General features: G+C 40.2%; 1 protein-coding gene across 1 annotated transcript in view; it reads left to right on the forward strand.

Annotated features, from left to right (window-relative positions):
• The window catches only part of Scfd2 (sec1 family domain containing 2), a 320177-nt gene that overhangs the window by 118756 nt on the left and 188433 nt on the right, over positions 1-12988 (forward strand). The window contains exon 5 of the mRNA XM_036201528.1: positions 460-709. Coding sequence (XP_036057421.1) covers positions 460-709 — 250 coding nt within the window. The remainder of the gene's footprint in view (positions 1-459; positions 710-12988) is intronic.

Consider the following 12988-nt stretch of genomic DNA (forward strand, 5'->3'; position numbering starts at 1 on the left):
AGATAATTGGCCTGGTTTCTTGTTCAAATTGTATTACTTTACATTTTCATTTAGATTTCAAGTTTTCAAAGAGCTTACATTTTCTCGCAGAGCTGGGGCTTAAACCTTGGGCCTGTATGTGCTGCATAAGCATTCTGCCACTGAGCTCCATGCCCTGCCTGTTGAACCACTTACATTTTATTTCTAAAAAAAATCACCATCTTATTTGCTCCAAGCACAGTAAGATCATTATCAAAGGGCCTGCGACGTCACTTGCCATTTTATCAAATAGGTTTTTCAGAATAAAAGTTCTAATGCCAGAGTTCTTGCAGTTTTCTAGCCAGGATTAATAAACACAGACATGAAAGAGTGTGGCCAACGAGTACCATACAAATTTTGCAAGCCATCTTTGAACTAGTTGGAACCCAGTTCTGTCTTTGTGGACGGCTGACATATCTCCTGTCCTTGCTGCTGTTTCAGAGCCTTGGGGATTCAACCATGACTGTTGTGCTAAATCAGCTGCTACCCATGATCAAGTCCCCAAGCCAGAGAACCAGCGATGACTACGGGCCTGAGGAACTGCTAATCCTCCTCATATACATTTACTCTGTCACCGGAGAGCTCACAATGGACAAAGACCTGAGCGAAGCTGAAGAAAGGGTGAAGGAGGCATTGGCCCATGTCCTCTCTGAGGAGTCAGGGTTGTCTCCTTTGCTACAGAAAATCACAGGTGAGTGTGGAGTGCCGCAGAGAACACGTATCCTGTGACCGCAGAAGGCAGGCTTCTGAGTCAGGACTTACAGGAGGAGGGGGCCACTGTCTCCAGCCACCTGCAGGGTCAAGCTGTCTTTCCCATAGTTTCCCTTTCTGGTAGTGGTAGTGGGATGGTCTGCTAAGTGCTTATCAGAATCCATGTTTGTTAGTGTCAAAGCCTTGGTCAAACAGCAAAATATTCAGAGAAAAATTGTTTTGTAAGGTGTTACAGTGTCTTGGGATTAGAAATCACCATTTTCAGGAGTTTTATATTATTTTGAGACTGCTATACCTCATTTGAATTTTAATTAATTAGTCTATCCCAAATGACACCCTAGCCTCCCAGTAAAGTAGTCTGTGCTAGTTTGGGGAGAATCTACGATTATCAGAGACTGTAATGGTCCATCTCCTGTAAGGGCTGCGTTATCACTCATGAAAGCATCCACATGTTAGGGTATTGACTCTTTCAATAGTTTATATTTGTGTAAAGCTAATTTCAGTGGTATAAGTCATGCCTAGAAGTTAATAAAAGCATGAATACTTTGAAAGCAGTCCAAGTTTTCTTTCATTAATTTGCACATGTGTGTATGTATGTGTTTATGTGTATGTAGACATCCTGCTCAGCAAAGCTCAAGTGAGGCCAATTATGCATCCTCTAGACCCCTGTGGGCCTCGTTGGGGGAAGTATGGAGACATCTCTGATCCAGGCCATGGTGCTGGAGATCTTAGTGTCCCATGCATGTGTGCTTTATTTTGTGCTCACTTCTGACCTTTCCTGTGGCCAGTTATGGAGAGCAAATCCCTGATGAGATGGAAACTTCATTCAGTTTCCACAGACGGGAAGTATTGCCTTGCCTGAAAAGGAACCTGCTTGCCAGTTTATAATCTACTCAAGTAGAACTTGTGGAATTTGTTGCCATTCCGTTAAATACAACACTATCTGCCATTACGTGTGTTTGTTTGGCTGGAAATAAATATTGACTTAGAATGGTTTTAATATGGTTTATACAATGCTTAGAACAGAGCTTTGATTTAAAGTAAATTTGGATGCTAGAGGAATTTCATTGGAAATGATGTTGAAATGAGTAATTCCCGAGTCAGACAACAAGGCTAGTGTGCGTGTTCTAATTACAGTTGTTTGGGTAAGCTTTATAACGTTTGTATGTTGACAGTTTATTGTTGGAACTAAAGTAATGAATGCTCTAGGAATATTCTCTTAATATTCACTCAAGGTGTTCATTTACCCCACAGTTCATTTTTTATTAGTTTCTTTACACTTGCTCAGGATATTGCATTTTCTTGCTTTGAAAACACTTCTGTGAATTCATGTTTGTACAGGAAAAAAATTGCTAGCTCACAATTTAAAAATTAAAAAATAATAAGTTGTGGAATTTTTAGTTTGGCTTAAATCTTTCTTTTAAAATACTAAGCATACATTTTTTTACCAATATTCACTTTGAATATTTATTTTAAGTGGTACAGAAGGTGTTACTTTTGCATATGTGAACTAGTCACTGGAAAACATACACATGAGTGCACATACACATTCTCTCTCTCTCTCTCTCTCTCTCTCTCTCTCTCTCTCTCTCTCTCTCAGCTTCTGAATACACCCAAAGGACTATAGTTCTCAAGATAATTTTGTAGTTGGTTGGTATGGACATATCTTTATTAATGACATTGAAAATTCAAATATTCTAAAAGAAGGGTTTATATTTTTAGATGCTGCTAAGGAAAATGTAACATTTGTGTATCAGGGTGAAAACTTAATCACATAGTATTGGAGTAATTGTGATTGAGTCCTGTTAGGAATGGATACTTCAATCTGTATCCAAAAAATACATTATCTTCCAAAAATACATAGTATGCTGTACCAAGGTTAATGGCTTTCACAGGGAGCCTGTTGTCAGTACTGGGCTTATAACACTCCAAAGCATAGGCTTGCTTTTCTTGACAATGAGTAGCAGACTTTATTCAATTCCTGATGGATATTTTGTAGTTAATGAAAATATTTTGAAAGTAATTTTGAAAATAAGTAATCAATAAAAGAATTCTGCATCAACTATTTTACCGTCTTACCTGTTTATAGGACAACAAAATGGCCTGTTTTCTCTGTTAAAAGCTTCACCAAGCTGCCTTTTCTCAGTTGCTAATTAATAGGGCTAGCATTTGACTCCAGGTTTTGTGACTATGAAACCCATGTCTTTAGACGTAAGGTATAAAACCTGCTTCAAACCCATATAACTGCTACATCCATTGCACGCTGTGCTCAGGCTTGCTCCCCACACTGTTTCATGCCATGTATGCCCAGCCATTCCATTAGCATATGGAGAGAAAACCAGTCTTGTGGTTAATAGTTTAGATATCGCCTTTGCTTTTCATCCATCACTATTACATAGTTGGACATTTCTGCCTTACCCCCTGTTTTTGTGCATGTATCCTCTTTTCTCTGCATTGTAATAAATTACAATATTACTTATAGCCATAGAAGTCTATTGGTTGCCTGGCTTTTAGAAGTAAGAGTAACAAGCTTTAATTCTGCTTATTTCAATAATAGCTCTTGACAGTAATTGCCCATGTTTAAAATTCATATTTTCTTTTATCTATTCATTATGTAATTTATTTTTGACAGTTTCTTTAGTGTCTCTGTATTCTTCCTTTGTATGGGAAGGATGATAAGAAACTGTGATTGGTAAAACAAAACAAAAGCTGGACAGGTTGGTCAATGGCAGGATGCTATTTTCTTTTAAATCTACACTCTTTTAAATAGGTACTTCCCAGGGACATTTCTAGAGAGGTGGGCAACTCTTTTCTATTCATGCAAAAAAGCCAGGATTGGCTTTTCAGTGTTGTGGGTGGGAAGCTGGAAGGAGGAAACTGGCCCAGCCTGCTTATGCTGCTTGGTGTTATGCTTCCTCAGTCCTGCTAAGTTCAAAGAGAATATGGGTTTCTGTATACTTCAGTGTTTGCTTGCCAGCCACAAGAAAAATAAATCCATTTGAACTGTCTTCAGAGAATGAAATTTAATTCAGATTTTGAAGTGTACTCTTGGAATGTTGTCCTACAGAGAGGTGTACCGGAAAAAGCAGAAAGTTTGAATGCAGAAATCCATGATTTTTTTTAATGTGGAACTCAGGGTCTCGTGCTTGCTAGGCAAGTGCTCTACCACTGAGCTAAATCCCCAAACCCAGAAATCCATGATTTAAAAGTTCTGGCCCTGCCATTTCTTAGCAATGTGGTGCTAGCTGGCAGCTCCCTGGCCTTGAGCCTTGATATTGTCCTTATAGATCATTTGTGATTTTGATGAGCATAAAATGATGTTCTATGTGAAAACTAGTTTGGGGTCCATTTGGGGTTGTAAATAAATAATTATTTCACTAGCATGTGTCACATAGGTTGAGCTCCTCGAGACAGGGTTTCCCTGTGTAGCTTTGTGCCTTTCCTGGAACTCACTTGGTCTGGCTAGTTGTTGTTGTTGTTGTTGTTGTTTTTAAATCAACTTGACACAAGCTAGAGTTGTTTAGGAAGGAAGAACCTTAACTGAGAAAATGCCCCCACCAGATTGGCCTGTGGGGCTTTTTCTTGATTAATGATAGATGGGGGTTGAAGTCAGAGTATGGTGTGTCACCCCTGGGTAGATGGTATAAGAAAGGCTGAGCAAACCATGAGAAGCAATCCAGTAAGCAGCATTACTCTGTGGCCTCTGCTTCAGTTCCTGCCTCCAGGGGCCTGCCCTGAGGTCCTGCCATGACTTCCTACCATGATGGACTATAGCTGTAAAATGAAATAAACCCTCTCCTCCCCAAGCTGGTTCTGGTTGGTGTTTCATCACAGCAATAGATACCCTAAGACATATGGGGTACTGATATGAGTGGGCAGACCATTGTGGTTCAAGGCATCTGGCCCAGGGGGCATTAGCTACTCTGGGCTTGAAGCTGACCTGTGGACCAAGGTAAGACATCAGCTTGATAGACCCGTGGCCTGTTAGGAGCAAACCACTGATCTAGGGGACATTGGTCAGAAAGCACCAAGTCAAGAAAAAAGAAAGAAAAGCCTCCATATTCTTTTAGAGGAAACCACATTTTGAAACTGTTATTAAAACACATTAGTTGCACATACTAATGAGTTTTAATGTGTTTATGCCCACTCTCCTTTGTATTCTGTCCTCCACTAGAAGTGTACCCTCTGCTACTCAGTCTCACATACCACATTGCCTCCATAATAGTTCCTCTTCTATTTTCAGGTCTTTTGTCTTCCAGTTCTTGGCTTATTTAGCTTAACACAGTGTCTTTACTTGTTTTCCTGCAAATGAACATATTGACTTTTAATTCATAAAACTAATTTGTATAAACTTTTTGGTTAGTTTTTGTCACTGTTCATTCATTTATTTTCACTGGGTTTTTATGGTGCCTTTAAATACAAGGTCATAGGGTTCTAGATCTGTTTAGTTCAATTTACTGCAAAATGAGAGAATGAATAATTCTGAGTATCTCAAAATTCTGTGGTTTAAGCTCGAGGCATGGTGAAACTATAGAAATAGCATAATGCACAGTTAAATTTATTTTGCTCCCTTGTGATGATATGGGATTAGGGGTTTGGGCCCCAGTGCCTCAGGATATATTGCACTAGCTGAACGTAACAGATGAGGATTTGCTTTTCTCTGAAAGACTAGAGATGGTCTTCTTGAGTGGCCTGAAGCTGCAGTTCCATCACTGTAGTCTTGAGGTGGGGTTCTCCAGAGACCACCTGCCTACCAGTTTAGATAAGAAGGAAAAGGTAGAGGGCAAGGGCACTTCCTAGTTGCATCTGTACTCCATCATTCTCTCTAGGGAAACAGTAGTTTTCATGAGAGCTTCATCAGAGACAACAAAGTAAGCTTTCTGATAGAAGGAATGTGGGAATGGACAATAGGTAGGAACTTACATTTGTCACAGTTATCCCTGCAGACATTCTTGGTAGGAAATTCTAAAGCCAAATGATATACCTTAAGGTAAAGTAATAACCCACATGTTTGCATTTTATACTTAGAATATTGGAATTGTTTTTATTTCAAATGCTAAAATAATATATTGTCATGGGCTTATATCACATTTTCAATTTATCAGTATTGATTGAACACATCTTTTTATTTGTCATTATTCTAAATTCTCCAAGCATAGAAACCCTGGGGCAGCAGTAGCTGTCAGGTCTAGATTCTGACTCTCAGTAATTGTGGGTCATTTAACCTCACAGGTTCTCAGCTTCTTTATAACTAAAATGCGTCCACATAGATGTAGTAGTCAAACCCATGAGCTAAAATGGCCCAAATGCCCAACATAAAGTCTGATGCCTAATGTATCGTTGTTGTTATACATCAATAGTGAATTCCATTGTTGAGTCGAGTCTGACCAAAAAGGATTTCTTAGGAACAGAATTTTGTTGTAATACCAGGTGATGACATCCTAAGTAATTGGCTGATAATCCTAAGTAATAAAACTGTAGTGTTAAAAGCACGCTCATCTATATCTCCCTGGGATAGCAAAGAATACACAAGTAAGAGTCTATAAACTTGCATGTCTAATAAACATACCATGGGCATCTCAGCTCCAATGAGGTATACCTGCAATGCTAGCCTCTCTGTGATAATTCCTTCACAAACATTGGCATCTCAGCTCCAGTGAAGCATACCTGAAGTGCCAGCTTTTCTCTGTGATAATTTCTTCACAATTGCACTACTAGTTTTTGAACATGTCTTAGGACAGTAGACAAAGTTATATCTAAAACAAAAAATAATAGAGTCTCAATTTTCACCATGTTTTTATTTTTCAGTTGTGAGGGTTTGAATGTGAGTTAGAACCCTTGGTCCCCAGTTGGTGGTACTGTTTGGGAAGGTCTAAAGGGTGTGTGTGGCCTTGCGGGAGGAAATATATTGCCAGGGAAGGCCTTTGAGGTTTCAAAGCCTCATGGGGGCTCTCAGCATTCTGCTCTGTCTGCCATGTTTACCTGCTGCCCTGCTTCCCAGCTGTGGTGGTGATGGACTCCTATCCCTCTGGAACCGTAAGCCCAAACAAACCCTTCCTTCTATAAGTTTGCTCATGGTATTTTACCATAGCAATAGAAAAGTAACTAATAGAGTTGCTTTCTACAATAAATCCAGGCATACTCTTTGACAGTTTTGTAGTTGCCTAGATTTTTATGCCTAGAATCCATAAGGCAAAGTACTATTGTGCTTTGATAGTGGAACTGTTCTCAGCAGTTACCCCTGTATATTCACTCTGCACACAAAGAAATCAAGACAACCAATGGTAACTGCCTTCCCTCAAAGCACCACCCAAATATCCTGTTCAGTGCAGGAATTGGACTGGAGCCTGTCTCTGGATTTTCAGTCTAGAGTTATTATTAGGGCGGTGGTTCTCAACTTTGGCTTTATATGTCCCTGCAGAAACACAAGACTTGCAGCTGAGGTCCGCCAGATAGAGTACTTCAGGAATCATCTAGAAACAGTGTTACTTCTCGTATATGAACACACAAATATTTGCAGGTCTCCTGTGATTTATTAAACTTTTTCCTTAGGTTTGTGGAAGGTAATTCTTGTAAAATATGAAGCATTTTCAAACAGAGAATTGTTAAAGAAAACAAAAGAGGAGGTTGTATGAGTTTCTCCTTTGAGATCTCTTTTACTATCATGTATGCATCCTTTTCTCATCTCATAGGTTTCTCTCAGTAATACATCAAATTTCAGGTGATGCATTCTCTATGTTTCTGTCCCTATGGAGACCATTCCAATTTAAAAAACACTGCAAGACTTTACAAATCTTTCTCTTGAGCATTCCTTCTGGCTTGGTAATAACCCTAAGAGTGATTCTGTAAGTCCATTATTAGCCTTTGAATTTCATACACTTGAGTAAGAGTATTAGTTCATTATTGTAGGTGATAGTGTACCAACCCATGACCACAGAATCAACATATACAGCTAAAGGAGCTCATTGGGATTAATAAAAATCCATGCAAGGTTTCACCTTGTCTGTTGGTTCTAACCTGTAGATTCTCCTGTATTATGGCATGTAGGTATCAGGTGCTTCCACTAAAGATTGCTTTCCTTTCTTGTCTCAGGCCTGCCAGAACAAAACAGAGAGCTTCATCGAGTTGTTTTCTACCGTGGCTTGCAATTCATTTCACTACCTGGGTCCTCACTTCTCTCGATTTCTAAGATTTCTGTTGCAAACTCTGATGAATACCATATGTCTGCTTCCCGATCACTCCCCCGAGAAATGTTGGAACTGTTACATTTGGTTTTACTATCCAACATATTAAAACAGTTAACCACAGCACATATTACTAAATAGCCATATCAAGTGAAGTTTAAAATGTTTACTACATATTTAAAATACATCACGAGCTGTGCAGAAAGAAATACAGAGCTGCCTATTGCAAAGCACTCTCACTAACGTAAGGGATCCCTCCAAATTATTTTTCAAGCACTTCATTTTTCCTTGACACATCATATAAAGCAAACATTATTAATTATAACACTAGGACAGATCTTCTTGTGCTGATATTTATATGTGTATAAAGGCATAGAGTATACTGTCTATGTCACCAAATTTTATATCTGCAAACAGTATAAAAAATGTAGTGCTGTCATGCATCAAATAATGACATTTCAGTTAGCTATGGGCAGCATATGTGACAGTGGGTTCACAGAGTGACTCATGTTTATTGTCTCTTGATTATATCAAGAAGCCATATAGAGTATAACTTATACCATCTAGATTTGTATAGTCAACTCTGGTGTTCACATTATGATGTAATCACCTGATGATGTATTTCTCAGAACACACCCCTATTGTTAAGCAGCTAATGACTATAATTATGCATATGATTTGAAAATTAACTAAGAGGCTTTACTAGGTTTTATAAATAGTAGATATGGTATAAATTTCCCAATAATAGAAGAATGTGTGATATACAAGTGTAGTTGTTTTGAAACATAGCTTTTGTTGGGGCCAGGTATGTCCAAAAATACCAGAATGGGTAGAAAACCTGCTTCTTCAATATGCCCATTGGAATGCAACCCGAATTTCTCTAATTCAGTGATTCTCAACCTTTGTAAAGCTGTGACCCTTTAATACAGTTCCTCATGTTGTGGTGACCCCAACCATAAAATTATTTCTTTTCTTTTTTTTTTTGTTTTTGTTTTTGTTTTTTGTTTTTTCGAGACAGGGTTTTTCTGTGTAGCTTTGTGCCTTTCCTGGATCTCACTTGATAGCCCAGGCTGGCCTCAAACTCACAAAGATCCGCCTGCTTCTGCCTCCCGAGTGCTGGGATTAAAGGCGTGTGCCACCACCTCCCGGCTCCATAAAATTATTTCATTGCTACTTCAAAACTATATTTTGCTACTGTTATGAATAGTAATATAAACATCTGATGTGCAGGATATCTGATATGTGACCCCCAAAGGGGTCATGACCCACAGTTGAGAACTGCTGTTCTAGCATCTTATAAAATAGCGTCAGAGCAGGTATTGACTGAAATAATATCTGAAACTGCTGCCAGACATGGTGTCACAGGCTCATGATCCCAGCACTCAGGGGGCTGAGGCAGGAGGGTCATGAGTTCAAAGCTAGCCTGGGCTACATAGTGAGTTTCAGGCCTAGTCTATGTAATGAGATCCTATCTCAAAAGGAAGAGAAAAAGGAAGAGGAAAGACAAAGGACTAAAGCTTCTTGCACCGTATAGTTGCCCCTCTACATTCAGTTAGCGCTAATAATTGTGATTGTTGTGTAATTATCTAGAATTGTTTGAGTGTAAGCTTTTGAAGGGCAGGCATTTCCTTAAGGATGGTTTATGATTGGACTTTCTTGAATACAAAAGTGATTCCCATTTGTTCCCTAATTATCACAATAGAATTTAAATCATTTGTAAACTCACTCTTCAGAGAAAGCTTCCCAACATTTTAATAAGTACTGGTGCAAAATCAATCAGTAAATGTGATAAATGCCAGATGACAGTATCAGTCAATATTGTGTTTTACATGTTTTGGAGTTGGTCTATTGTAGTCATGATGCCTTAGATGAAATCACATGTATATAGATTAGACAGACAGATGGATAGATGATAGCTAGATTGAGGCAAAGATGGACAAATAGGTAGATGGGGTGGATGGATGATAAGAAAGAGATACAACAGACACTAAGCAGAGACTTCCTGGATGATGGGAGAGTGAAAGACATGGTGGACACGGAAAGGGGCATGTATGTGTACACGCACAGTCACACTGACTTGGGCTTTGAAACATAGCAATAGATGTAATCAGAAATGTAAGTCTCGTAGAGGCTGCCTGTCTGTCTTCGTGTGTTGCCTGTTTACTCTGTCCTTAGCACCTGGACTGAATTGGCCCCAAGCAGGGTGGTGATTTTCACTGAAGCATGTATAAAATGCCCCCTCCCTCCTTTTTTTTTTTTATTCCTTTCATTTTTTACAGCAAAACACATGCCTGCACCTCTTCTTCAGGCTCTTGATTTGCTGCCAAGCTGACAGCGAGCCAACTGGAACAGGAAGCTGATATGGTGCAGTGCTCATTAGCAATTTACATTTTCTAATGCAACAAGAGTTAGTGTGTTAGGTTTTAGAAGCTGTGGTTTTATCCAAACCATTCACTGAAATGAGTAGACTCTTTCTTCCTTATCTGTATCGTGTATGGTTTAATCTGAACAATTCTTTTCACACAGTGGTGTAGGATTTGAGGTTCCTTCCCTGTGCACATCAACACCACGCAAGGAATTCAGACACTGGCCAGAAAGGTTTCTTCCTCATTACTTGTGTTTGGATACTTTTCTGGCTGGGAATGCACACCCTTTTCATGAGTGTGGAAACCAAACACAGGAATAACTATAGTTAGAGCTGCTAGTGTCCTTCACCTCTGTGTTTTGTAGGAAGTAAAGCAGCACAGATGTTCATAGTTAACAACTGCAGAGTGCCTTACAGTGTGTTCCTAGAAACTGGTTTCCATACAGTGTGCAACTATAGTTTTATTAATTTTTAAAATTTAATCTCCTGCTGTCAGCTTCACTCTTTCCTCTTCCTCATCTCACACCTCTCCGAGAGAAATCTGAAAGCAGGCACCGAGCACCTTGGTGCCTGGGTGCTTGAGGAGTTAGCACACTTCTCTTGATTATTTCCAGTTGTTCTCCCAGGGAGAAGGAATCCAGACAAGAATGACATCATCTGCCTCTTTAGAAACAGGCATTTGTAAAGGCTTTTGACTAGGGGTGATTATGGCATTTCAGAGGAGCAGCCCTGCTAGGTACAGGCTGGAGGTGTGGGAGCCCTAAGTGTCTGGGAAGCCATCCTCAGAGCCTCCAGCAGAACAAAAGTCATGGGGATGTGTGTGTGGTAGGGGTTTGGATGGTCCATGTGCGAGGGGAACCAGCATTAGCTATTTCTATTGCTATTATCTTGGCAGTTCCTGCTTGAGCCTAAATGTATTTTAAATGCATATTTAATGTGTGGAAAAAAAAATCAGGAAAATATTTCTGGAAAAATTGTATCTGTGTTTCCCCTGTCTGCCTCTCCCAGAGTAGGGATTAAACTTAGGACCATAATGGTGTTAGGCAACATTCCAACACCGAGCTATACACGAAGCACCATATTGTGGGTTTTTGATCGGCTCTTGTTTTTCTTTCTATTTGACAGTGGTGGTGGTGGTGGTGGGGAAATCAACATTTTTCCTAAAATATAATAGAACAGTAAAAGTACACATGATCAGGCTGAAAAAAATCTGGGATATTATTCCTCAGGGTAGGGAGGAGCCCCAAACAATTACAAATAGTGTGCTACACCCAGGGCGTCTTCTGTGTCTGGATTCAGCAACACGCCCTCAGTACCGGGCCTTGTAGAGCAGTAGAGTATCCTTTTCCATGATCACCTCCCTCTGGGGCCTGCTTTCTTCTTTCATTGCCTTTGTTCCTACCACAAGTCTTGTGCTTACCTAAATATATTATACTACCCCCATGATTCCCCAGGGCAGTGCAGTTAACCCCTTTAGAGCTCATTCCAAACCACAGAGCCTGAGGTCAGCCTCCTCCACCCTCCAGATTGCTTCAGTGCACCCCAGCCTACTGTGTGTTTTTAAGTGAGCATGATTTATTATATAGTTGTGTAATATTTTCAGTGGTGTCTGGCCTTCCCTTCTGGACCATAAACTCCCTGGGTTTTGCACACCCCTGTACCTCAAGTGCTAATCTTGTCTGCAGGCACACAGTATGCTCTTGCTAAGTATTAACTGAACAGTAAATACCAACAAAGAAGGAAGCTGTGACTCTGTTTCAGAGTTTCCTGTGATACTTTGCAAGAGCACAGATGTGGGGCCAGTTATCGAGGGCCTGTTTAGACAACAGAATGGTGCCTGAAGAGGAGCATGGACCATGTAGGGAAGGGGAGTCGTGACATCTCCCGGTGGGAAATACTGTCAGGGCAACATTCTGTGCAGTGAGAGCAGAGAATAGCAACTGTCTTTGCATCTTAGTGTTTTCATACAATCAAACTCTTAGACTCTGGAGACTTCTGGCTCAGTTAGCTGTGTCTCCCCACATTTCGCCTGGTTTTTCTCCTCGTCGTTCCTGTCCTCTGCCCCATCACCTGGTTTTCCTGGTCAGACAAGGAGCACAGTACTCAACACTTCCCGTCAAACCATTATTAAATCCATCTCTTAACTCCATGGCCTTCTCCAATCTGATTGTTGTGGGAAGGAACGTCTCTCATGATGTGATAATAATGCTGGCTGGAGAATGGCCAATAGAGTACTCTGTCTATAGCACTTCAAGACAAACAGCAAAATGGTGGACATGAATTAGAGACTACTACAGCTCTTTCACAGTTCAGAAATATCTTAATTTGTTTGTATGAATAAGATGCAATTATAATATTAAGAATGAATAAATAGAAGTGCAGCTTCTATTTATTAAGAACTGTTCTTCATTTGGTCTTCACTGCAAAGCCCTGACACAGGGGTTGCTACCCCGTCTGACAGAGGAGAAGATGGGATGAGCCAGGCAAAGTAACTACTTATTGAAGACACTGTAAGTGGAGGAGCTGGACATCGACCCGGCCATGCGGGGCCAGAGCCAAGGTTCTCCGTGTCCTGCAGTGTTGCCTCCTGACTGGACTGAGCTTCTCCACCGTCCCCCCTTATGTGTCCTCTTTATTTTCCATTGTTGGTTGTCACACAGCTGGTCCATTTAGTGGCTGAAGGTCTTGGCAGGACAAGAACTCTTCCTTC

The sequence above is a fragment of the Onychomys torridus genome, chromosome 10, assembly GCF_903995425.1.
Source record: "Onychomys torridus chromosome 10, mOncTor1.1, whole genome shotgun sequence".
In the NCBI taxonomy this organism is placed as follows: domain Eukaryota; kingdom Metazoa; phylum Chordata; class Mammalia; order Rodentia; family Cricetidae; genus Onychomys; species Onychomys torridus.